The sequence below is a fragment of the Parambassis ranga genome, chromosome 5 (assembly GCF_900634625.1).
Source record: "Parambassis ranga chromosome 5, fParRan2.1, whole genome shotgun sequence".
NCBI classification, from domain to species: domain Eukaryota; kingdom Metazoa; phylum Chordata; class Actinopteri; family Ambassidae; genus Parambassis; species Parambassis ranga.
Genome location: NC_041026.1, coordinates 28,826,460 through 28,854,001, shown reverse-complemented (window position 1 = coordinate 28,854,001; position 27,542 = coordinate 28,826,460). Strand labels below are relative to the sequence as shown.

The 27,542-nt window shown below is 42.6% G+C and overlaps 2 protein-coding genes across 2 annotated transcripts; one reads left to right on the top strand and one right to left on the bottom strand.

Moving 5' to 3' along the window:
- Positions 1-487: 487 nt before the first annotated feature.
- Positions 488-13,950, bottom strand: etnk2 (ethanolamine kinase 2). The gene is made up of 9 exons (XM_028406709.1): positions 13,532-13,950; positions 9,499-9,636; positions 9,295-9,416; positions 7,776-7,916; positions 5,908-6,050; positions 5,294-5,377; positions 5,060-5,220; positions 4,870-4,943; positions 488-4,361 (listed from the first exon to the last, which is right to left on the bottom strand). The coding sequence occupies exons 1-9, from the start codon at positions 13,676-13,678 to the stop codon at positions 4,289-4,291; spliced, it is 1,083 nt and encodes a 360-aa protein (XP_028262510.1). The 5' UTR covers positions 13,679-13,950; the 3' UTR covers positions 488-4,288.
- Positions 13,951-20,881: 6,931 nt separating this feature from the next.
- LOC114436098 (EF-hand and coiled-coil domain-containing protein 1) lies at positions 20,882-25,545 on the top strand. The gene is made up of 9 exons (XM_028406185.1): positions 20,882-21,127; positions 21,202-21,834; positions 22,577-23,006; positions 23,092-23,226; positions 23,927-23,997; positions 24,087-24,222; positions 24,830-24,968; positions 25,058-25,174; positions 25,282-25,545. Exons 2-9 carry the CDS (start codon positions 21,225-21,227, stop codon positions 25,534-25,536), a joined length of 1,893 nt encoding a protein of 630 aa, XP_028261986.1. The 5' UTR covers positions 20,882-21,127; positions 21,202-21,224; the 3' UTR covers positions 25,537-25,545.
- The last annotated feature ends 1,997 nt before the right edge of the window (positions 25,546-27,542 follow it).

The following is a 27,542-nucleotide window of genomic DNA, read 5'->3' as shown; positions in this document are numbered from 1 at the left end:
ATGGTTGCTGGAAAAGGGCCTCTGTATACCTTTGTATATATTCCATTAAAAATCAGCCTTTTCTAACTAGAGTAGTCATTTACCACATTAACAATGTCTAGACTGTATGTCTGATTACTTTAATGTTATCTTCATTGAAAAAAATAAGACATTTCCAAGTGACCCCAAACTCTGTGATATTGTGTCAAAACATAAGGTCATCCTCTGCAGTAGGTCCCTCCAAAAGTATGACAATGTGATGTTTTGATTAGACTTGGACGAGTGTGTAGGGATGTTGTCTTGGTCTGGATGTTTTAACAGGATGTCCAACAGCTGATGTTTTCGTCCTTCCTTCCTCCAGTCAGGGAGCAAAACACAGGGTCAGCTGGCAGACAGACACAAACACAGGAGGAAACTGAAGCATCAACAACACAAGACAAACATCTGTAGTTTCAAGGATTCTTTCAGAGACCACAGAAAAAAATAAAAACACAACACACTTTTCTTCCCCCATCGTTTTATAGTTTTTAATGGAAATATTTACTGACAACTGTTAAATAATTCTTCTGGCCATTCCTACAGAGGTGTGAAGGATCGCTGTACAGTAAGCTTTTTCACAGTATTTCTTACAGTATTTACATCCTCCCATCTCCATTGGGGGCCAAACATCATGGATGCAGCTTCTCCTTTTAGCAGTGGATGAGTACATTTACAGATGCCAAAACGCTGAGTCCCCCTTTTTTACGCAGCGTTCTATGGTTCAAGTCAAAGCGTTTACAAAACAAAAGTAAATATCAGCATACAAAGCAAAAAAAACAGTTGTCTGTACAGTGTTGTAAAATTAAGTTAGTACATTCACACACACAAAAATAGTTAATCTCAAATGAAACTGCAATGCAAACTCTGAAGCTAACCATTTTGGTATGATTAGAAATCAACAAACGACCAGGTAGGTAATGCAATGTTAGATTCACACAATAAATAAAACGACCTTAAGAGGCGAAAGTGACGTCTTTTGATGGCCAGAATAGAACAAGCAAGCAAATTGAGACATCCAAAAACACATAAATAATGGATGTATTGGTCATTAAATAAGGGAATTTCAATAAATGCTCACATCATATCTCGTTTGGCTTGTTGACACGTTACCCACTGTGTAATCTAATGTCAACAATCTTCAATGTCAGTGCAACAGTGCAAAGCTAACTTTTTGGTAAATGTTCCTTGTTTTGAGTACAAAATGTATATTTTAAGCCCTTATATTTATATAAGTGTTTACCAATATACAATTGATTGAATTAAATAAATAATAAAGGAATTCTGATTGTGGTTGTGATTCTGAAATATCAAATGGCAACTTGACCTCTTATTTTTCTATTTTACTACCAGACAACACAGTGGGTAGTTGGCAAATGGGCCAAACAGTTGCTAATTGAGTGCAAAGGTTTTTAGGAGAACCCCAGTTTCATGAGGAATGATATATTTTTTAAGCATTAAGTTACATTTTCCTTCATAGATCTTTGTCAACAAATGGCCAGGGGAAATTCATTCAGTGCTCATGGAGTGCAAATGCCCCCCCCCCCCCCCTTTTTTTTTTTTAAACCAGGCGGAATTCCTACCAGGGTATTTGGACTGTGCGTTCAAGCAGCAAGTTCACTAATTTGGCCCTTTTGTCTGCACTAAGCAGATCACTCTATCTTTGAGTGCCCTAAAATAAGAGGCTCTTGATTATTCTCAAATTAAAAAAGCACTGCTAATGTGGGTGATTTGAGCTTTTTTTTGTTTTTTTGAAGACAGTATTGCTGGTAGCTTTGTGCTCCCAAATATGTGCCATCATAGGTAAATCTCTTAAACCCCTTTAGTCACTCACATTGCCCTAAAATGTTATAATTCACATTAAGAAGGCTCCTACAGCCGCCAACACATTTCACATGTACCGGTAAATGAAGTCAAAACATCGCTTCTGACTGAAAGCCTTTAACATCGGGTACACTGTTCTGTTCTGTGCTCTGAAGAGCTGCTGCTCGTCTGGTGAATTATTAAGCCTGGTGGTTAAATGACACCAGAAATGGAGGACAAAGGTCACAGCTCAGCGTCTCCCCTGTCTGTGGATGTGTTCGGGTTCAACAGAAGACACATCACTATATCACTGAGCATTCAGGACAGTGTTTTACAAGGAGTCTGGAATTTAACTGAAGCAAAAATATATAAATAAAGAAAGAGATCAGCATAAATGGGTTACTTTTTGAAAAAAAAAATGACACCACAATCCTGTAGTTAATGCAAATTGACGAGGGGAGAGAGCTGCTTGCACTGTCAGGTGCAGGCCATGTGTGTTGTAGCTTGAAATCTGTGGCGAATCAATGTGTGTTCAGACATTTTAGAGGCAGAGAATGATGGGAAGACAAGTCCATTTTCACTTTCTACTCTAAATTCCAACATTTGTTCAAATGTAAAATAAATATCTAAACTGTCGTGTGCTGTTGCATTTCGTATTTGAGTGTATCAGACTAACAGAAGCAGCTTCATGTAGCCTATCAGAGGGCACTTTTTTGCTTTAACATCAAAATTAGTTAGAATAACGCTTTTGAAACTTTAACCAGACCTTAAGTTCAGCTGAAAACTCCATTGCTAGCTTGCCTATAGCTAACGTCTCTAAGTTGGTATATAGAATGTTGGCAGCAAGTATTCGTTTAGACACATAGTGCATTCAGTTAGAATGAAGGGCCTGGTAGTGCTTGGTAGGATTTTAACATTCCATTTCTCATGGAGAGCCATGGAACCACCTTTTTTTCCCATGTCAGGTGATCCCATGATGGTCACACAACCACAGATAAGCTATTGGGCGTCTTTTTGAAAGCTTAACTTGATTTGACCCGAGATGAAACTTGTGTAATGCCTGATTATGTAACAAAATTTGGATACAGATCTGAGATGTGAACGGCATTGGATTACAGACTGAGGGGAGAGAAGCTGATTTTAAGATGGCTTGTGGAGCAGGTGTTGCTGGCTCAACCTTAAGAGATGAAGGGAGAAGAAAAGGGACAAAGCTCAGTGCAGCGAGGAGATTTAAAAAAAATGAAAGGAGGGCATAAAAGGAAGGAGGAGTTGGCACAGAGGGGTGACGGAGGTTGTGATTTTCCAAAAGGTCTGCAGAGTTTAAATGGAAAGTTTAACAGAGCGATTCGCTGTAACCATAAAAGTCAAGAAGGTGGAAACAGCACCAAGACAGAAATGTACACATTTACACAGGTCTCCATTTTTAACCATCCATCTCCCCTTCTCTGAGCAACACTTGCTAAAGCAGACTGAAGAATTGTTAACCTGAGATGTTAAATAATCCACAGTGTCTCCACACTAATAAATAAATGCACATTTAGCTACTTTCTATCACTGATTGCTAGAACACAATAGTGATTCAACCTAAAGCCACTCCATGAAAAAGCCTTTCCATTTGCTGTTCAACAAGATTTGATAGTTAGGTCCGTCCTTCCAGAAGGAAAAAACCCACCTGCACACAGAAAAGTACTTTTTACATTTCTAGCAGCAGAGAATCAGAAGTTTGTTTACAGATAACTCGGACAGAAAAACCAGTGGAAGGAAACTTATGATCTTTGGAAGGCTCAGTGCAGAAATGTAGCGGCTACAAGCACTTAGCACCAAAGACGGAGAGTAAAGGTTTGCACAGATTAGGGCTGAAAGTGTAAAGTATCTGCAGATGGACAGTGGAATGATTTCACCTCACACATCACACGCATAAAGTGAGGAATACCAGGCGAGATGCCCCAGACGTCAGTGTCTCAATATTATAAGCCGTGGCATTGAGCAGCAGATACAAACTATCTGCTAATGTAAGTATCAAACCCTCGCTGATAGTCTTGTCCCTCTTCTGACCTTCATTACCAGCACTGAGAAACATTTTGGCGCCAGTGTGACAGACAATAAAAACAAGCTGGTAAACTCTACCCTAATCACAGAGTGCTGTACTCACTATGCCTGGTTCAGCTGCCCTTAAGAGGAAAAGCAAGACGTTTGGGATTATCATGAAGAGAAGACAGATCATGACACTCAAACACACGCACACACATGGAAGTTTAGCAAATTTGACAGTGACAAACTTTGAGCTAAGTTTGGAGGAATGAAAGTGTAGTAGGAATGAAAGAGTAATTGCGCTTGTTGCAGAAAAAAGGATGTCAGGTAGACCAAGCAGTGGTCCATCAACAGCTGGCTACAGAAGTCCCAGCATTTAACCTGCTACACCCTCCATCTGGTCTTGCCTCCACGTTCTTCTGGCTGGCTTCATCATCTCTTATTCTGGAATCTGCAGGGCCATGACTGTAGGTTTGGTCTCGAAGTACTGGTTGAAACGTAGCACTGCGTACCTGCAAGAGATGAGAGCGAGACTGTGACGATGCAAATATTTAAGTTTTTGGATTTCCAGTTAAACAATAAGCACCCAACTACAGTGCCTGCCAACAAAGACACAACACCAACATCTAGCACCATTTTGTATACCACGTTTCTAATCAAACTGGCAAACAACCAATATGTAAAGCAGCAGAGATGCTGTCTTTCTCACTAAGATAAGGTCCACTGTGGTAGAGTGCATGAAACTCTGCTCTGTGTGAACCACCACAGGAGGTGCCTGTATGTGTTACAGTGTAAGAACTAAGGCTGTTGCTATAGAAGCTCACAAAAGAAATGAGAGACATGTTGGCTTTTGGGTTATAGGTTTCAGTCATTCATAGTGCTCTGTATAACCCATGCTGACAGATCCTTTTCAGACACGCAGTTTGAACTCCTGACTTACGTAACATTCTACACAGGTGGGAGGTGGGGAACAGGGTCACCACACACAGCGCTAATTCTTTCACACACACAGAAACTTACCCGAGAAAGTCAAAGTCGATAGAGGAGTATTTGGCCTGGATGAGTGCCCAGAAGCCCCAAAAGAAGTGAGAAGCCTTGAGAGAGACAAATTAGATATCACATGAGGGTAAAGTAATGTGAGACGCTGTGAGTGTGTGGAAGCAGTAGAAGGGATTATCTGTGTGCTGGCCAACATGTTTCTTCTGCTTACCAGTGCAAACTTGTTGACCTGTACGTAGAGCGTCTCCAACTCTCGTGTGCTGACTTCCTCAGTTTTCTTAGTGAAGAGTTTGTATGCCTGCAGGTACACTCTGAGCCAGTCCATCTGCATCTCCCGACTGGGGTACAGCCCATAGTCCAGCTCTGCCATGCCTGATCACACACACAGTTAATAAGCCATGTGGCAGGGATACAATCTTTAACTTTCACATCAAAAAAATCAAACCTGCAAATTCGTTGAAGTGGTTGCCAATGTCAAAGGCCTGGTAGTTGTAGCTGGAGTATTCATAGTCAATAAAGCGAACGTGACCTGAGAGAAACCAAGAGTACACATCACATGTAAGGTGGATCATTGTCTCAAAATCATTCAACATCTAGCTCAAGCAAACTTCAGGCAATCAGATCAATGAATCTCTAAAGAGGAAAAACAACAAGTTGCTAAGGGGGAATTTGGTTAGCTGAGTTAACAAGTGGCAGGTAGAATGGCAGGTGATGTTTTTTTGCTATCTTAGCATCAGCCACATACTTTCAAGCCAGACAGAAGGGATTTGTGTGAGTTTGTAATCTTAAGAATCATGAGAGAATCCAGTTGCCTTGCAGGGTAATGACAGTGCAGTGCAGCTAGTCAAAGGTTGTCTTTCTTGGTAATAAATGACATCTCTGTATCAGAAACAATGGCTGATCATATGCATTCTGGCTTTGGCTCAAGGATTAAGGTGTACCTAACTCATTGGATGAAAGCATTGTGGCAAGTTAACTGAAAGGGGTGAAAGTGGTTATTCGGATAGTGGAAGGAGATGACAAAAAGAGTGATGTTTGGTTAAAGGAGAGGGCACCCACCCTCTTTGCTGTTGTGAATGATATTCTTGCAGAGCAGGTCATTGTGGCAGAGCACCACAGGGGAGCCCAGTGTTGACAGATGCTCCTTCATCCACACCATCTCCTGCTCCAGCACCGCCTTGCTGGGAACCTCCTGCTGGATTCTGGACAGGAGAAGGAGAGATAAAAAAGGTCACTCAGTCACACACTCTCTTAGGTTGTTGCGACAACTTTGCAGACTGTCTATAAACACAACACTGGCCCCAGTGAAAGTGACAGGAATAGATTTACTAGCCGTTATCGACCAAAATAAACTGTCTTTCCTTGTTTTGGTATCATTGCGAAGTGAGAAAACATGCAAAGTGAAAACAACAGAGACCAACAAGAACAGGCAACACACAGGGGCTCTGGCCTCCTGCCTCCTGGGAGCAGTTACAGAGAAACAAGTCTTCAGTGGATCCTTGAGGTGTTCCACTGTCGCTATGGATACACCACCATGACTCATTTAGAAATGGGCCTTGAGACCTGATTATATATTCAATTTGTCATTTATTCTACATTGTTATATTATTAAATAAAATTCACACTATATACATTTTATTTTCCATCTGTAAGCATATAACGGAAGCCTAGTGAACATCCACAGTGTCCAGTCCACTTCAGATGACGCACTTTGACACAATCAGATCAGCAGCAGCCAAGGTGGCTCGAAAGTGGTCTTGAAGTAGTATTACGGCTAGTGGAGTAAGAGTTAAGCCAGTCAGTTTCTGAGCCAACCAACCCCTGAGTATTGAGTAGAGACCCCAGTGCTAACAGTAATGGGCTTATGGGGTTTAATCCACAGTCAGTCTAATAGCAGGAGAGGAGAGAAAGCAGGGCAGGAGGCTGGATCAAACACACACCTCTCCGGGGAGACTGCTATTTCTCTCAGACCAGCTCAGACTCAAGTGTTTTAACCTTATTCATCTATTGGGTAAATGTCGTCACAGCCACCGAGATAAAACTACAACATCACAAATCACAGAAATCTCCTTTAAGCAGCCATGGTTACACATGGTGTATGTTACCAGAGTCCACTGTCTAGGACCAGGACACTCTAGCTGTCTGCGTTGCCAAGCAAGAAGGTAAAGTGACCTGAGCTGAGCAAACATCTGCTAGCCCACTGCATGCCTCAGACTCCCTAATCCAGTCAGCTATTATTGTTACAGTTATATAAGCCACATGCTGGACTTAACCTAATAGCCATTAGAACAAAGACATCAGCTGTGATGGGACAGCTGGCCAGGTTATGAAATGGTTTGCTTTGTTGGCTTCACAGGTCCAGTGCCAAGATGCAAACTGGACCACTCCATGAACCCCTCTGAACAGCTGTCCTTCCTTTCCTTGAGAGGAGCAGAACTTTTTTCCTAACTTCTCAAGCAGCTAGCATATCATTTTCCTGGCATTATTTGGGCAACACTGTTATATATAATCACCTTTTCAAACGTTTTGATGTCTACTCCAGGTTACCTTTCATATTGTTCAACACTTCACTGAACAGCCATTCATTTTGCCTGCAACCCCTGGAAATCTATGACCATAGCTACGTAAACAATACAGGATCATTCATGCTTATTTCATTCTTATCACAACTACTTTGGTCACTTTTCATACAACCAACCTAATGCCTCATATTTAAAGATGCAAACGAAACCAAACTTCCCCTACACGGCCCACTTCTCCACTGAGTGCTCTCTGATGGTATCAGGCTCTGCAAATTGCTTCTGTCCTCATAGCTAATGTTACAGGCAAATTGTGCCATGCTTCAAGAACTATTTGCATTATTATCGCAGTGTGCAAAGAGCAGTAAGCAGGACTGCCAGCAATGAGAGTGCAGCTGAGAAGCTCACCTGATGTTGGAGGCTTGCTCTGTGAACTCTGTGGCCACGAGGGAGAAGTATTTTCGCATCTTGATCCAGAGGTTGGGTTTAGGGATGCAGCCGTTGTGTGCATGGATGGCATGGATACGAGCCATTTCTCTAGCTATCAGTCTGTGAGGAGAAAGAAAGGACAAGTTTGTCATCATCTCAAGATGAATAAACAACAGTGAGAGCCTTGGAGGAGCAGTGCTCCCAAATTTCATTGTATACTCTGGTAATCCTAATTCTAAACACTAACTGGACTTCCATCTTTTAGTATCAAAGTGATGATCCCTGCCTTCCAGGGCAGATGTATCTCTTCTTTCTCCAGGACCCAAACTTAATGTTTTCAGTAATAGTAAAGATAGACAGTCACTAAATGTTTTATACTATCCCGATGTAAACTTGCCAGAGCCCGGCGATTTATTTGGTTTAGTCTTAACAATGCCTTTTGCAGTTCCTCCATAGCTACCTTGACCACTCTGGTCTTCTGTTCCTGTTGGGAGATTAAGTGAAGCAAGCAGGGATTCCTTTGATTCATTTCCCTCATGGACCTTCTGGGAATATAGTCTTATAATACTTTTCAAAACAACTATGAACGTCCTGGAAGTCATGCTCCACTACAGGCAACTCTCTCTTTGCCATGTCTTTGAGTAGCCTTCTGCACTGAGTTATACAGCTATGTCTCTCCCTTGTTAAAAACTCTCATCCTGGCTTGAAAAAGGAACTGTAGTTTGTTCTCCCTCAGCACCTTCTTCACCCCTGTGTATTCCCAGCGCTTCCTCTGGGTCTCTGGAGCATAGTGATGGTCCACATAGACTTAAACACAGAAACCCTGTTTGTGCTATATCTGTTGCAGGATTTCTTCTTTACCACAAATACTATCATGGCTGTGGAGCTGTTCTTTGAACGCTCCTCACTCGCATTAATTCTTATATTGTCCCATCTTGCTAGTTCCTCATGGTCCGTTAGCTTGTCTTCCAACTGTACCTAGCCCCTGTACCTCTGTCTCTGAAATTCTTATTTCGGCTTTGTCGATTTTGATCTCAGTTGCCTTAATGTCTCTTCTTATTTCATGAAGAGTGTCTGCATTTTCACGCCAAAACTCTAGCAGTTCTTGCAGTATCGTTGCAGATTAGCCATCTGTCTGACTGGGTTATTTTCATCAAACATTTTTTGGACTTTTCTGGACATACTGTAAACACATCTTTAACTTTTGCTGTTGTGCATAAAAAAACTGTGTTTTTCTTGCTGATCAAAGAGCTCTGTATTTGTGCTGCCTACCTCATGGCTGCTCAACCGGAAGTTTTAACCCAAAAAAATTGGACTTACTGTTTGGTACTTTTGCACAAACCTACCTGTTGAGGATGAAACATTGGCATGTGACTTTTTTTTTGCATAGTGTACTTTGTGACAACCAGGCATGTCTGTGTGTGTGTGTCTAATCACCTGTGCAGCAAGCCAAAACCTGCTCTGCACAGTGTCATCATTTTTCTTTATATGCCCTGACCTGAGTAAGGTGGGGTCCCGGACATCCTGTGTCCCAAGAGCGTCTCCCTGCATAAACTCATAGCAGATGCCATTTTGAAAGGTGCAGTAGAGATGTGGTGCACAGCCGTTGGCATGCAGCACCTGGAAGAAACATAAAGAGTGAGATGGAAGAAACTTTTCTGAAGAATCTTATGACTCAAACTCAGCAACATGGTGTCACTACCTGAAAGCTTTTAAGCTCATTGTCCCTGTCCACAATAAGCTCTGTCTTGTTCCCGTACACTCGCACAAGGACCACGTCTTCTGGACTGTCGTCCACATAGCAGCCCACTAGCTTATTTGTGGTTCCATCGGTAAAGAGCTGAAAGAGGAAGAAAAGAAATCTTGTGACATTTCACAGAGAACGTCTGGATATACCACACAATGTTGGCACCCAGGTTTTGTTTATTCGTTCTCCTTCATCATTGAAGATAGGATGCAACTTTGACCTAGCTGAATGAGATGAATTTGTGTTTCCCTAATATTAGGGGGGCAGCCCGGTCAAAAACCTGGATGTTTTTTTTTTTCATTTTTTGGTTGTTAATGTAACAGAAAAAGACAAAGCAATGTTTTCTTCTCATCTCTTTTAGGATGCATGACAATAAAATGTGCCAAAGTGTGAAAATATTTTGCCACTACTGAACTGACAACTCTATTAGGTTTGGGCGGTATCCAAATTTTGATACCGTCAAACCCCCCAATTTTATCATGTTAAGAGCACAGCCTTGTGCAGTATTTATGTTAGAAGTTACGCATTGTAATAAAAACACTTGTCCGGTAAACTGAAAACCTGCCAGTCACGCTGCCAAGTTCAGAATCAGAATTACTTTGCAGAAGTGTTAAGGGACCTAAGGGACCAGGTCTCTCTCTCTCTCTCTCTCTCTTCTCCACAGTCACGTCATAAACGTCATGTTCATAAACTTTATCAAACATCTCCAAAAGTAAAACTGAAGATTCAACCACACACGGCATCAAATAAAATATGTTTAATATTTGATCCTTATCTTCTACATAAGTGGATTTTTTTTAGAGTGCAATTTTTTTTATTGATATAAATGATACCGTCGCTACCTGCGTGCCCCGCCGGGCATACCTTAATACCGCCCAACCCTAATCTCTATTGCATCCAGTTAGTAAGTATGAGAAAACTGGTCAGTCATTCCCTAGTGTTTTGCAAAAATCTTCTTGTGTCTAAGCTAGGCCTTAAATATCTGAGTGACAGCATCGTTCCAGTGGAACCCAATGGGCCAGTCTGCAGTTAACACAATAACAACATACACACTGCCTGCATCTCTCCCCAGTCCAGACGCTCACTCACGCATATCTGGCATTCCACACGTGGCTGACCACAAAGATGGGCATGCAGGCATCCCTGTTATGACCGTACATACAGAAGCATACACGCCTTTGCTACCACATTACTGATCCCGTCGTTCCGCCACACAATACGCCGCTAAGACCGGCGATCAATACATTTACAGACAGCGATAAGCTTTGACCCAGACAGAGGTAAACATTCAGCCATATACTGCTTGCATGGTAAAAATGATGGTGGCATTTTTTCCCCCTCATCCCTCATCAGAGTCGAGGGAGGTCTGACTGTGCTCAGCCAGAGATGAGCATGAGAAAGTTGTAAGAGGAGATTCTGTTGCTGTTGGCACACACTACTGTTTTCAGGAACTCTGTGTGTGTGAAGGGGTTCTTGGGAAAAGGACAGTGTGTATTTGCAGTAGAAATCTTCCTGTCCAGGACCACCTGACCACCTGTTTGAGGTGTTTCTGTCAACAGTGCTGCTCTGCACTCAACACATTTGTACTTCCAAATCCTCAACCAACAAAACAATGATCCAGCTGTTGCAGAACATCCTCTCTAAGTCAACCTAACACTTTGTGCAGCTAAACCTGTCCAAATTGTTAAAAGTGGTGGTCACTGGACAGCCACATTCACAGCTGCTGGGGTGTGTGAATTGAATTGGGGTATCAGATCCAGGGAGATTAGCTAGCAGGATGTAAACACATGGCTGAAGCAGGTGTGTACAAACAGAGCCACTAGAGAGTGACCACTGCGATTGGTGTTACCACATTCACTGTCAGAGATACTCCAAAACACATCAGTCATCTGATCCATTCACTAGAAATCAATTACACATTTGTGTCTAGATTGTGCAAACAACACACTAAAAAAACACTTGATAGCAACAATAAATGCATGTTAGCCTGAGGAAAAATGAAAAAAAAAAAAACACGTCAAATTCAGTCACACCACCAGACATGAATAGGTCTTTACCCTACCATATCTAACAAACTCTATGTCAAGTCTGAGCTGATGTATAGCAAATAACAGTCTGAAGGATTCATAGGAAATGAGTGAGTGTTGATGCAGATACGGCTGCTATAACTGCTTCATAATCTTTCTATCTTACTAGACCAAATATCTAAAATGCTGTGCTGATATATTGTGGATCTAATCAAACACATGTAGTTCTGATGTACTGTGGACTCAGTTTCATTTCAAACAACTGTAACTGTACTGTAAAAAAACCCAAAACCCTGCTATTCGCCAAATGTTGTTCAGAAATGATTAGCACAGCATTCAGAACTTTCATCCAGCATGGAACACTTATTCTGAAGCCCTTGTGATCCAAACACATACTTTAAGATATGTGTTACTGTATTCAAACCTATTCAGATAAACTCAAGAGAGAGAGAGACAGTTTCACTTGGATCTTTTTTAGTAGAGCAGCAGTTGTCATCCATTAGCTACGGCATGTTAGAGGATTTAACCTAGAAAACTGTGCACACACTGCAATTGTTATTAATGCTGTACAACTAAATACCTGACTCAGACAACACTGGTATTCATGTGTGACCAGAGTGCCAAATACGGTTCCCCCACTGTAAGGGGCTTTCAGAACTTTTTAATGATAATATGATTTTAATGCTTTTGCATTGTGCAACCAACTGTACATGGATATTTGTATGTCCTCCTACTCACCCTGCTCATGAGCTCCAGTGGCACTGGAGAGATTTTACATAGATTAAAATTAGAAAATTAGAAAATGCCAAATAAAACCCAAACGGGTTGGCAGGGAGAGTTGTCCTAGCAGTTTTAGAGAAGACTCGTATAATAATGGTCTATGAGAAAATTGGCAGCAAGTCTAAGTGGTGATGCCATATTCAGTTTGGGAGCCACCACCAGGACAAGTGGCTGTTGCTACAGCTGTGCACACGAACCCTCCCATCCTTTCTTAAAATAATTGTCAAAAAATACCTGTTGCTTCTGTCTGGCTGGCTCCCCTCCAGAAACATTTATGGATTCTAACAGCCTACTACCTTATTAAAAAGTCGAATACTATGTTTAGGTTTAGTATTGAGTTAATACATCCATGGTGCTCATACAAACAACATGGAGATTATTTTATGTATTTATAGTGTTATTATTTGTATACTTAAATGCATGGATAAAACATGTTAAAAATTGTTAAGTGTTTCTGGAGAGAGGAACAACTCCTCAGTGTGCCAAGTGTTATGCCCAAACTACACACACAACAGTACACAGCAATAAAGTCTGTCTACCAAACTGTAAAGGAACCAGGACCTCATCAGTAGCTAATGCTTCTCTTATCATAAACATTTAGACACTCTGAATAACAAACATTTGATAAGAGAGCTGAAAGACATTATAAAGAGCTGCCAATAAATACACTGAGGGTACCAGCTTTAAAACACTCCGCAGTAGGTGTGTCTGCTTCCTTCAACTAGCAATTAACAATCTCCACGTTCTTCAACCAAACTGAGCATCACGTCACCACCAGCTGGCACTAAGATGACAGCGTGACTTAGCTTTCGTGGCTAAATTTGGTCCTACATGTTGTGTACTTCGCACATATAAAGCAATGTGAAACCGCAATTAGTATACAGTTACGACTTTCGTGGTAGCTTATTCCCTGGCGATAGTTTTTGACTTTAATTCTCATAGCACCTTGCTAGCGTAGCTTACGCTTTCTTTTGCTTTCAAGCAGCAGAAAGTCAATATATAATACGTCTTTGTCATTTATAAGGAGAGAATTTAGCTAACGAAAGGTAATAAAAGCCAGTAGGTGGCATTTCCACGGCCCTCCTCCTGACCGGCTGAGAGTGCTTGGTGATGCTGCAGAGCTGTCAGTCTTTAGCCTAGCCTAGCATACGCTGTACAGCTAGCTTAGTGGCTAACGTTACCTTAGTCTTGACGTGACTTGTATCCCACGCCGGTCTTAATTCTTTAACAAGCTTCATCGCCCCCTCCGTCACGTTGTGTTCATCCACGAAAATTGGAATTTTTCTAATTACCGGCAACCCGACAGGTACGTGTATTTGCGTCTCCATCCTGCTGCAGTTTATCTGAAACGTTAATCTCCGAGCACTTCACGGATATTTCTAGAAATTGAAGCATACAACTCTTGCTTGGTTTATAAGCAGCTAAATGTCGGTGTGTGTTTTGTGAATGGATGTTTCTCTGTTTTGGCAGCTGAAGCAGTACCGGTGCTACAAGCAGTGAAGAAGTGCGGTCACACTGCCGGGTATGGATGCTCGACGCCGGTTTTCTTGGAAGCAGTCGACCAACTGTACCATTTCCTCATACTTGGCTCCGCCCACCGAGGGATCATCCGATTGTACCGCTGAGTAGAGGTTGAGACGCGCCACAGCCGGACACGCCCACTGTGTTACGAGTTTGCTCGAGTGGAGCCGGGGTTAGCCGAACGACAATACATGCAAAAGTAGCAGTGAATGAGGGGAAAGCAGACTCTAATTTAGTGAACTGATTTACTTCTGTTTTTTTTTTAAATCTTCTTGGAAATACACAAAGGTCAGTGTATTGCATAGGCGTAGCTACCATTATATCACACACACATTTTAAAATGACGAATAATGATGAATAGTAACTGTTAGGTAGTTACTATAGTAACGGACCTAACAAAGCCGTCAGTGCTGGTCGAAGCTGGAGGAGGTAATGTCAGTGCCGTTGTCTCCCACAAAGTCCAGCTCATGCTGAAGCCTTACTGTTTTGTTACATGGCCCCATAGGTGACGTTAGGTTGATGTTAAATCAACTTAGAAAAGTTGGGAGGAAGCTGCTGTTTACTTTCAGTTTCAGTTTCGGTATTATTTGTCTGACGACATGTTGTTTGCCTTTTCTGCTCCCTCCCCAGACAGGATGGACATAAGGAGATTCCTAACAAAGACACGGAAAGTTAGAGTTGTTTTCGGCATTAACCCATATTGTAATGAGGCCAGGTTCGCTTCTGTTAGCCTGCTAGCTTCAGCCTCCTGCTGTATTCTTATCAGCAAGAATAAAATACATGTGATGGACCGTCAGGACACAGTGGTGCACTGTATTAACAGGGAAGCACTGATGTAGCAGATGAGGCAGCGCATCATTATAAACACATCCACAAGGTTTGTTGTGAATTCAGAAGTTTTATAAGCAAATAAAAATAAAGACATGCATTTTTTTGGTAAGTTAGTATTTTTAGTGTTTCAGTATTATCTGCATTAAGCAGAGTTTGGTTCATGGTCCAACAACTTTTTGAAACTCAGATGATGAGAACTGTGTTCAAACAAAATATGCTGATGTTATTTCATTGATGATATATATTTTAAAGCTCACTTATATTGGTTGTTAATTGAAAAGTAAAGCACAATCCATCTCCATCTATATTGTGTATATATATTGTATATGTTGATTCTGAGAGTGAGTCAGAGGCAGGGCCATCATGTAGGGCCAGTGGAGAAAGTTCTATTGCTGAGGTGAGTGATGACGGGAAAACTCAATCAGGTGGACATGTGGGAGATTTGCCAGTTTTTTGTCTCTGTGAATGAGTATTTTCTGTTATACAGGTCTTGCACATGCAATATAGAATTTATAGAATCTGTATGCAGATATACAGTTGAAGGAGATTGCAGATGTGTAAGGTACTAATTGTCATCTGAGAAAATAAATGAGACTACCAAAACAAAATAAAAATGTAAATAAATATAATCCATATTAACTTCTTCTATAGTGGATCATTAAGCAAAATATCAATATAATCCATGGAAACCAGCAAGCTTGGTGGTACTGTTAGGCAGTAATAAATGCACACAGGCCTCTTTTCTGGCATTACCACTGCCGGCCATATGGTGGCAGTATAGTAATAAATATGTGGTGCAAACATGGAGGAAGCTTTAAACAGGGATTGTCCCAGTCAGAATGAAGCTTCGATAAATAACTGTCAGCTTCAATCAGCTGCTTCAGGTCACATTTTATTTGTATCAAAGATAAAATAGTGCACGTTCTTCTCAGGAAAAGCCCCTCTTATGCATTTACTATAGAACTGTATATCAATAAAACCTTTTCTTCTATTTTTAATTAATAATGACAGTTTGGATGAAACATCTTAAAATGACAGGAAAGACAGTGTGGACCGGTGCAGTGGCTTGTAACGACATAAACAACCACGGCTGTCCAGCCACTAAAACCCACTCACACTTGTTGCCGGAGGCCACAAGCGCACACTGTGCAGGGGTCTGCCTGCTTTATGTGAGTGAACACATGAGGTCAGACACATAAACAAGTCCACAGGAAGTTTGGAGAATTTTCAATGGTATTGTTTACTGTCTGAGAGCAGCAGAGCGAGGGTATGGATTACAAACACAGACTGAGATGAAAAATGTGTGTGACCTTCCCAAAACTGTTGTGTGCAGTGTTTGTTCATGCAGCGCTCTGTTCAGTGACTGTGTGTGTCTAAGTCATGGATGAAAAGTTAATCCCTCTGTACACATTCTTTTTTACTTGCGATGAAATGAAAGATTGTCTCTCCTACTTATACAGTATGTCAATCTATATGTTTTTAAGCAATCATGTCACATTTAATCATGTAAATAAGAGGTTAAAAGAATAATCCTTTATATATTCTATGTTGTCATGCTGTAATGACTGTTTTACATGGGCTTTAGTGGGATTCCTTTATGGATGAATGATGGGAGAATTTGGTGTTTGTGAGGAAGTCATGCACCAAAGTCAAACTGAATGAATGAGAAAAAAAAAAGATAAACTGTTTTGTAACATTTGGCTGAATGGGACAGTTAAGCTATTTTTGCGGCATGTATATACCAATATTTGTAATTTCAAATTATGAGTTAGGACTCCATAAAGTCCCATTAAACTTATAGTGATTGATCTCTTTATAGTAAAGCCTCTCTTCTTCTTCACCCCTCACTCTCACCTTATACCCAACGTTTCATTAAACTTATGTGTTAGCAAAATTATTTTAGTAGAAAGTTCATTGAAGTTTCTGCCTCGTTCATCAATTTTATTGCTAACTGGTATTATTCATATTAATTAGTAGGTTTCCCACTTTGTTTCTGACAATGTGTCCTGCCGTGTCCTGTTCAAGGTTTCTTCCTGTTAAAAGGGAGTTTTTCCTTGCCACTGTCGCTCTTAAGGGGGTTCAGGTTCTGGGCCTCTGTGAAGCTCCTTGAGACAATTCTGATTGTATAAAGTGCTATTGAATTGAATCGAATGTTCTTTCTGTGACAACTTTACACAGAATACGATGGACCTGACTCAGTTTATGACATATTAAACAGAATCTGCAGATATTCAAACTGCAAACATGGCTTTCTGGCCCCTAGGGGCCCCAAAAGTGTATTTACAATCTTAACCTTATAGGGATCCACCTTCATGTGAGATGTTGATTCATTGTGGATCTCAGAAACTCCAAATGTGGAAACTATAGGAATGCATATGAAATGATACGCAACCACACTGTGTTAACAAAGGACTAATATGTGTAGTACAGAAGAGAACAACAGTCACACCCAGGCACCGTCGTGTCAGTGTGAGTGAGAGTGCAGCAGCTCTACCTGTTGCCACATGCCTCATCTGCTCCCCCTTTAAACCTTCAGCCAGGCTCATCACTGGCTCTCAGGAATGTGGTTGGTAAATTGTGTGTGCGTGTGTGTCAGTGTGATTGAGTGGGTTCGCTATAGGCGTGTATGTGTGAGTGTGATCTGAGTATCCTGACTGTGTGCATGGGTGGAACGGCTCAAAGGTGGACCGCCGCTCCTTCCATATCTCGGGAATGAGGAAATGTTTACATGGTCACACAGTGGAGGTACACACTCACATATAATGAATGACATCAGTGAAAGAGCGAACAGCGACCCTGCTTCTTGTCCAACCTAATTCCTCATGCCGTGGCTCTCAGATTGCATTGGAGCAGTTTAGGTTGCCCAATAGGAGTGTTCTCACACAGCACTTAATGACATTTCCTCACACTCACAGAGGGTGTTGATTGGCCTCACCGTTGACAGATGTCTTTTGTATAGCTGGCTACACAATGTGAGCAGTTTATGATCTGAACCTTTATAAGTGTGTGGAAGGTCATTCGAGGACATGTGACCATCTGGACACTTTAGAGATCTTTAATGGTCTTGCTGTGTTGCCATTGTTGCACTAAACATGGCAGACATACAGTAGCTGCATGCGATGCTGTAGCAAAGCTAACAACCAAAGCTATGGATGTCCTGTCCTGTAGGATGCCCTCGAGTCCGAATTATTTGATTTGGAGTATCTGCCAATTATACCGAGTCCCGATCCGATACTTTTAGGGTTGTCTACAAAGACAAATAGCAAGGCACTCGTTGCGATCATTTGCATTATGTTGGCTGTGCTGTCCTGCGCCATCGCGGGGCATATAAATGCAACTACAATGACTTTCATGTGTGTGTGTCCACAGCGCTTCATGCTGACTGTTCATTGCAGCCACATCGACTGCACATTTCCACATGTGTGCTACCCATGACGCATGCCAGCAAACTATACTATTTTGTCTTTCTTAAACCTTTATGGCAATCAGTGTGAGCAGCAAAGTAAGAATTTCATTGTACAGGGAAACCAGTTTCTATACTGTGCATATGACAATAAACGCTTTGAATCTTGAATCTATACATACTTTGGCCGTTCCTAGTAAGCTAGAAGAAGCTAATGTGTGTGTTGAAGAGAAAACTTTTAGTTGTCATTTTTGTCCATCCTCTCTCTGCTTCACTAAAACTGTCCTCCCCATGTTGGCTGTGAATGTCTTCATGACATTTCAGAGTTGGCAGTTCAGTCAGAGGTTTAGGTCGATGATTGTCCATCTCTGAATTCTTTAGATAGCCACACCTGAGCACACAAAGACAGATCACAGAGTTAATGCACTGCCAGGAAAAGCTGGTTTGTTCTTCATCACAGAGTGCATGTTCAGACGCGTAGACACGGCTGTATTCATATGGACTGTGGGGATGATTTACAGCTATGAAATTAAATTAGGTGAGGTACTATTCATTAACTTTGGCAAGGTTTTAAGTTTAAATTGTTTCAATTAGACATCCTAACATGTCAACCAACAAGTCAGCCATGTATAAATGAGGGTGACTATTCAGTCCTGTGACATGTGCCTTAGTCATAAGTGGATCAATCAGGAAGTGAGTGGACGAACAAAACTTAGCAACATGTGTAGAGACCTTCACACCACTGCAGGGCTGCACTGGGACGAGCCCTCTGAGAAGTGGACACATCATATCGCTCAGTGTTAGCACTTAAAAGAGGTGGTTTATATGTGTGTGTGTGTTGGAAGTGTGTCGCTCTATTTGTCTCTTTGTTGACCCTCAAAGGAGCATATGGCAGCAACACAAAGCCCTAAACCCCACTCCTATCAATACTGATACTAGCTCACTCCTCCTCTCTAAGGTGAAGCACAGGTCAGGCATGCATGAGCACACACACACACACACACATGACTCCGTACCTTCACTGCCCCCCCTCCCCCCGCATTACTTACCATCCTTTCATTTTCAGATCAGGTCCTTTCACCCAGAGCAGGCAGCAACTGGAGGACTGTCTCTCAGAGGGAGGGAGGCAGGACGACAGCTGGACTGAGCTGCACATTGACTACTAATTACCACCCACAAACCACAGATATACACAACACAACAGAGGATTTAGTGTCACCAAAAACACCAATTACGTGATTTATATAAGTTCTTTAAAAGCAGTCATATTTGATAGAGAAACGATAGCTTTAAGTCCAAGTCCAAACAGAGGGAGGGCGTCACGTCCTGCAGCTTTAATTATCCTTCTGAAAATCTTTGTGATGACTGATCTGCGCAGCCTGTTTGCTTTTTTTGTCCCGCGTTGCCGTTGGGAATGGATGTGTGGCTGCAGGTTTGATCGAATGTTTGAGAGCTAAACTGATGGCAAAGGGCGTTTAGCATGCTTATTGTATTGTTGGTTGGAATGGGTATTGCAAGATAAGACAGGATAGGACACAGAGATGTACAAAGATGCACTGCTCCTCGGAAGGAAGGTGCAGATGAGCTATGGCAATATTAAGCTATGGCCTATTAAAGGGCTTTGACCCTGGGCAATATTATATTAATATGAACATGTAAAAAGATGGATGTCAGATACAGGCTTAGATCTCATTGATAATAAAATGTAGGTTCCCTTTGTACGGCAGCTTGCCTGTTGGTTACTACAAAATAGACTTAATGTAATAGACAGTCTGATTGGCTGTAGGCGACCTTACTGTTTTACAATAATAATCATTTGTATTATTGAAGTGCATTCCATGACATTGCCACACAGCTTGCTCCCCTGCAGCATGGAAGGAAAGAACCGCTGTTTCATAGACTTCACTGACGACCCTCCTGCCTGCCCCCACATGTCTGGAAAACTAGCCAGGAGATAAAATAAATCTGTTTTTGTGCTTATTTTATTGAACATATTTGTCTGTTGTATACACCTTGTGCAGCCTCGGAGTAACACTGACTGAAACAGTATACTGTACTCACACGCCTTTCCAAAAAGCCACATATGAGTCACTATAGTGAGCACAGTCGTTCGACTAGAGCCTAATCAGATTAGTGTTGGAAACCAAAACAAAGACTAAACAACACCTGAGGTTTCCCTGGACAAGATCAGGTGACTCGCTTGCATCTAGTGTGTGGTACACATACATTAAGTAAGTGAGGTTTATATGAATCCAAACTTCCTGATCTGCTACAACAAAAGTGTGCACATTACTTTATATGATTTAGTTATCCTGCATTGTCAGTGTGTGTAATGGGAAATGCAGTTGAAGTGCAACACAACCTATCACAATTCAAATATGCAAACAAAACGTCATTGCTGCAAACAAGTGTTCATTTCTTTTTTTCTGTCAGTTCACAGTTTGTTTTGGCAAAGGTTCTAAGAAGCTGAATTATTGTGTGTGTGTGTGCAGTGGAGTGGGATTCATGTGTAATTTGCATGGCATGGTCTAGTCATGCCCAGGTAAGTGAAATGAAAGACGCAGTCTTTGTTTTGGCCATCAGGTGAGTGATAAGTGGTGAGGAGAGGTATTTCCGCAGGGGAGTTTCTCAGTTTCCTGTAAAAAAATATTTGACTTCCAAAGAAAGGTGTGTGTGACTGATGTTATTGAGAACAGAAGACGGGGGGACAGGAGTCACTTTACGCTGCCACATCAGGAGGTGAGTCAGACACACTTCAGAGGGTTTAGAAAGGTTAATTCTGGTAAAGGTGCAAACTGAAACCCACCATGACTCACTGCATCATGATGAAATCGGATCCACTTTTGTCCAGACAACCACAACTCACTTAACTGTGGACACCTTGGTACAGTCCACACACACACAAGCAGTCAGAGTGTGTGTGTACACTGAAGGGTGGAGTCTTTTTGCTGGAACTTCTTTTCCTCGCCGGCGAGTATCAGATCTTCGCATGACGCGCCGCAGGAAGGAGTCCTGAGCTGAGGTTACGTCCCGTGTTGTTTTATTTTTTTAATCCAATTTGATGCTGGTCGTATTTTGCTTTGTTACATTTACCAGAATAACCTAGTCTATGTGCAACCATGGAGCGCACCGCACCGGCTCTTACGCGCGTCCAGCCTTCCCCTCGAGCAGCGCGTAAAAGCGAGTGGCTCCGGAGCGCGCTGGCCCACCACCACTGCCCAGATACAGGCGCGGAGAACGAGATTGTCGTCCTGGCCACTGGAATAGACCAATACCTGCAGGAGGTCTTCCACCACCTGGCTTACCCCAACCGGGACGACACGGTGTCGGCGGAGGATTTCACTGCGCTCTGCGCCGTGCTGGGTCTCGCCAGGGTCGAGAAAGGGAAGATGATGGTGATAGAAAAGGAAGTAGAAGGAGATGGTGACAAAGATGATGAAGATGCGGAGTTTCTGGATGTATGCTCTGGACTGCCCAGTCAGCTGTCTTTTAAAGACTTCCACTCGCGGCTCTGTGGGTATTTCCGTGTGCGTAGTGCACGCGGTGGTACGGGGGAGTGCGCATGGCGCCTGCCGGTTAGCGGGGATACGGAGCTGGTGGAGAGACAGATACGGCTCCGCTGGCCTCGCGTCAGGCGGAGAAAGTGTGTCAGCTTTGATCTGACGAGGCATCAGACTGGAGCCGTGAACAGATCTATGAAAAGTTGCACCTCAAAGGACCGTGAGCCAGGTACTACCTTTTGATTGTTGCACGTTAAGCTAATTACAGTGTTGCTCAATTAGACAGCCTTCTAATTATGCACCCACACACTTTCCTACCTCAACTATCCATTAAATTCCTGAAGTATAGCAAATACATGAACTTTTCTTTTTTGTCTTCTGCACCTGACCTTTAGTCACCTGGAGTTTTTCTGCACCCATTGATCATCCAGCAGTTTTTCGAATCTTCTTCTGACATAAAAGCAAAAATATGCTTTATTAAACATGCAAATATAGTTATAGCTGCTATCAAAAGCACTGGTTAGGCAGAGCTATAACTACTTTACATGAAAAGTGAGAAATGTACATTTAACAGATGAGGTTTTAGACGAAAGCTGGCTAAAGTAATTACTTTACAAAAGCTTTGGTTACATTATGTTGGCACAGAGTGAGTCCATACAACACATTGCTTACTCCAAAGATTCCAAAATGCTGCTGGTCCTGGCTAGACCAAAGCCAGGTCTGACTAATCCACATTTAAATTTTTTATTTTTTTTTTTTAAATAGAAGTTCTGATCTCAGCATCCTTTAAGCCAAAGAGTAGAGGCACCACATGACCTTTTATCAGAACATGGTTCAAAATAATTGAATATAATAATGCCAAGACACATTCTGCACGTTACATCAGCATGTCCCTGCTTTCACTGTGTATACCTTGTATACATGAATAAAGACCATGTATTGATCTGAACACACTGCATCCTTTTCTCCAGATGAGGTGGAAGCTCTGAGGGAGCTGGTGGAGGACCTCCGCTCGGCGCTGCAGGGGAGCGACGCTCGCTGCCTGGCCCTGGAGGTGGCGCTCCGACGAGAGAGGAGCAGCATCGCCCCCTCTCCATCCCGCTACAACTCTCCTGTTTCTTCCATCACCCTGATACAGGGGAAACTGGTGCCGACTCGCAGGATTAAAGGAACACGGGGCGGCTCTGTGGGAGTCGCAGGGAGCAGGGCAGTGAGGAGACGGGACATCAGGGATCCCCTCCTGAGGGAGCTGAGGCTGATCCGCTCCTCGCGTGATGGCCAGCTTGAGGAGGCCATGAAATTCAATGAGCGCCTGGAGGAGGAGCTGCAGTGGGCATACCAGGAGGTGCGGAAACTACAGGGGGTGGAGTCTGCACTGAGGAAGGAGAATGCTCAGATTAGGTGGGGGTTACCTTTTATTAATAAAAACACAAATCATTTTATAATAATGTTTGAAGAATAGCATGAATCTGATAATCTCCATCAGGAGGCGGGCGGAGGAGGCCAGGGAAGCTCTGAGCCTGGGCCTGCAGAGGGTTCGCCTGATACAGGAGCAGGCCCAGTGTGTGCCGCAGCTCCAGACCACAATCACCCAGCTGGAGAGTGAGCTGCAGCAGTACAGGTACAAAGACCGTGTGCGGTCGGGAGTGAGCAGAGGCATTCACTGCATGGGTGTGTTTGTGCGTCCGATTACACACCATTTGCCTCTGTGCTCTGCTTATTTGAAAGTCAATGCACAAAAGCTACAGGTGACCTGTACTTTGTTAAGGGGAGTGTGTTTCATCTCTTCATACAGTCTCATAGAGCACACATGGAGTGGTTTAGCTTATATACAAAAATATAACATACTCTACGTTATATGTGGAATCCATGTTTCAAAGATATGCCGGTTCCTTCACAGAACCAGAGAGCAATTTTCCCATTGAACACCACTGAGTTGCTTTAAGCTGCGTATCAGCCTCTATTATGCCAGCTTGCTTGCTTTGTTGTGATGTGATGAACTTCCTGTGATGGTCCCAGGTTCCGTTTAAGCAGTGTTTTGTATGTATTTGCATGGTATATAGGCAAAATAAGCGCCATCTTGTTCAAGTCATTTCATACTGCCATATAATTATTGACTTCCTCAAGACTTCACTCATCTGATCATTAGTGCAGTCTGATCATCTCCATCATCATCACTCATAAATTACCCTTACTGGTCAGCACTCTAACAGCATGTGTGCGTCTTCTCATTTGGTCTAGACCAGTGAATACCTCTGTCAACAGTACTGACTGTCAGTATATTTAATTAAAGTACATTGTCTGCCCTTAACAACCCTCAGATCCCGCTGCATCTGTGTCCCAGACCTTTCAGGCCAACATATCCACCCAGAGGACACCTGTGACAAGACAGGTGAGTAGTCTCACTAAAAAATGCTGATGTATGACAGATGTGACGTGACTGGTAAGTGGTGTATTCAGTCTCTTTGTCTGTACATGCAGAGTGCCTGCAGAGGGCTGTGGAGGGGAGGGCTGCATCCGATGAAGAGGAGGAGGACAGGGGGGCGAGAGAAGATGGAGAGTGCTGCCTGACGGAGGGGAAGAGGCACGTCGGCCGACTGCACGGCTGTGGCAGAGGGTTAGCTAACTTCTGGTTTATTTTTATATTTGGTTCACATGTGCATCCATCTTATAGGTTTTGTACTCTGAGTCTAATCTTGTTGCTAACAATATAGCTTCAGCTAATTAACTCATACTTATATGCACCACTTGTTTAATTCTAATAAACACACACTGGCCACACAGGTGTAGGTCTGTGTGTACAAAACTAGGGACTATTGTGAAAATTAAGCATTGATTAACTCTTAATGCTTACCCTCAGCCAAACATGACCCTTAACCTTAGAAGCCAGTCTTAATCTACAGTCAGTCATTTGAGGTGGTGATGACTGGCCATACAATTAACTCACAATGCAGAATTGTCCTTGTTATGACTTTTTACACCTAAATGGTCCACACAAGGATAGCAAGAAAAATCTGCCTGCACACACACAGACACTGATAAGGCTATGTTAGACTGTGCAGGATGTGGTGGAAATGTTTCTTCTAAATTGCAGCTGAGTGTGTTTGGGTAACAAAGCTCCAATTAGCTATTTGTAGGCCTACATTGACCACATGTTGGATTTTTGTCCACTCCAAGATCCCATAGTCCGAAGTGGCCTTAAGTCTCCGGTGTTTTCTTTTCAGCTGTCAGGACAATGTGGTCCATCACACTCTGTCTAAGAGTCGCCTGCAAGACAAAAACCTCAGTAGCACCCCCAAGGATAGCAGGGGGTGCTGCAGCTGTAAAGGACTACACCAAGAGGAAAGCAGAGGGTTTGAAAAGGTGGAGGATTATACCCGTATTTACTAATTTAAAAAGCCTAACTTGGCCAGGAGTTTCATTTATTGGGGTTTCTTCCTTCTTCTTGGCAGAACCCTGTTAATGATGGGGCAAGGACCAAGCAGCAGGACAAGGAGAAGACACATCTGTCTTTGCTGGAGGACAAACTATCAGACTCGCTCTCACTGCTGCTGCAGCTACGGAACCAGGTACTCACACACACATACACGTACAGTATACTGAGCTCTTCAGTGCCATCTTGTGGTCGCACAGGAGTATATATACACTGAGACAAAATACTTGTCTTTTCCTTTAGAATGTGTCCCGCAGGGTGCTGAAGAAGATAGTGATGGACACTGTGGATGTGTGCGGCAGAAATGGAGATGGTATGTCTGACCTGCATCTGACGCAGGTCCTGAAGGTCGCTGACACCCTCTGCGTCCGCCTGTCCTCCTCAGATCTGCACACAGGAGGGGAGAACGGAGGAGGAGGAGGACAGAGCGGAGACAAACTGATGCTTTCATCAGGACGACAAACCAGCAGCATCAACCCTCTGCTCATCTCCTGCTGAAGCACATGCTACACTGTAAAAAAATCTATATAAAAACAGTACAATGTAATGTACTGTATGTATGTAATGTACAATGTTTTAGACTGATTCAATATGTTTATAGATTTATAGAATTATATATATTTTATTCAGTCTGATAGTGTTTTGTATTGTATCTATTTAATTTTTTGTATCAATCTATTTGTTTGGATATTAATATAAACCTTGTAAAAAAGGCTCTTTTGAATAAAAAAAGGAATATAACCAACATCAAGGTCTGTGCTTGTACATCACATTAACATATACAGTAACACAGAAGCATCTAGTATCTAGCTATATATACACATATCACATCCTGAATTAATGTTTTGAGGACCAGAGCAAATAGGGTAAAAGGGGCTTCTTCATTCTGTCACTTACTTGTTAAAACAGCATGATGCTATCACCATGCTTCACTGAAAAACAGCATTAGCAGGCTATGAGAGTGACATTTTTGTCTCATTGGTTAGAATTGACAACGTTCCATATAACACTCATTCATGCATGTAGGCAAAACAACAAAAACAGGTTTTTCAGCCTATGGTAGTCAGTCATGACAAGCTGATGAGGTGCAACCAAGCGGCAACCTTCGGGGCTCAAACTTGAAGTCCATGCGGGAGTGTCAAAACTTTCACGCCGCAACTGCTGGGGGCTGGCTCCAAAAGCGAGTAATTTTTTTACAGCTCACTCGTTTCAATTGTATTCGGACTTAAAATTACGCATAATTATGGGCGTTGCCACTTGAGTGACAGACAGTTGACGTATCACAGCGTGAGTTTCCTGCTTCCACGATCGCCCGCCCCCCTAAACCCCGCTCGTGCGCCCCATCTTTGTCCATATTTGGAGTTTTGGCGGATATGACGCTGCCAACATGGCGGCGGTCATCACGTCCCGGAACCTCCCACCGAGCCTCAAAACGGCTCTTCAGAAACAAACGGGTGACGTCACGGAAGCTCTGTCCATAGTTTTTACTGTCAATGGGTGCTACACTACACTGTCCCTAACATGTTCTCCTGTCTGTGCAGAAAAGTACAGCAGCTCAGTTAGGTCACAGTCATATATGATCATCTTCTTGGCTGAAGACCAGATTACCAACTCCCTGTATTCCTGGGACCTCCTGGTGCCTCTCCTGAGTTGTATCACAAAGGTCTTTTTTGAACTTTCTGTTTGCTTGTTGCCTGACATGCGGTGTGAATGGTGGAGGCGTGTGTGCAGAAGTGGAGAAAATGTGTGGTTAGAAATGCTTGAAATCTGATTCTGGTACTTCAGAGACACGCATGTTTGGTTAATTGGCGGCAGTCTGGCGACTTGATGAGGATGAACCCCACTGACAGTTGAGGATTAAAGGTAGGGTAGGAGATTTTGAAAACTCAGTGAGAGTCAGGCCTACCAATGACATGGACGTGCATTACCTGAAGACGAGTGGTCTGTGACTTTGGCCATCATGCACGTACCGCGTAGAGCAGGAAGAGAGTGCCAACCAGCCAATACTCTGCGCAGGGTCCACCCGGAGGATTGGCTGATGTTTTTAGCATTTTATAGCTTCCACAGATGCTTAATATTCGGATTGTAAAGAGAAGTTACACTAATTTAACAAAACGTTCATCAGAATGAAATCTCCTACCCTACCTTTAAAGACTGTCTAATCAGTTCAGTTAGCTACAGGTGGACTCTAAGGACATCTCAAGGCTAATTAAGGCCAACAGGAAACACATGATACCACAGCAAATGGTCTGAGAGAATTTTAAGTATGTTTTCCATTTGTTTTTGAGCACATTACTCAGGAAAATGACATTTTAATCTTTTTGAAAGATTAAAAAGTTCTGTAAGTAACTGTATTGTTATATTGACAGATATGTTTAGGAACCCAGCAGCACACACAGAGGGATGGTATGAAATAATATAGTCCTTTATTTCCAGCAAATTTACAAAGTCCTGCAGGGAGAAAGGTGTCCTCCTGCCTCACAGAGGGAGGGTTTGTACGAGAA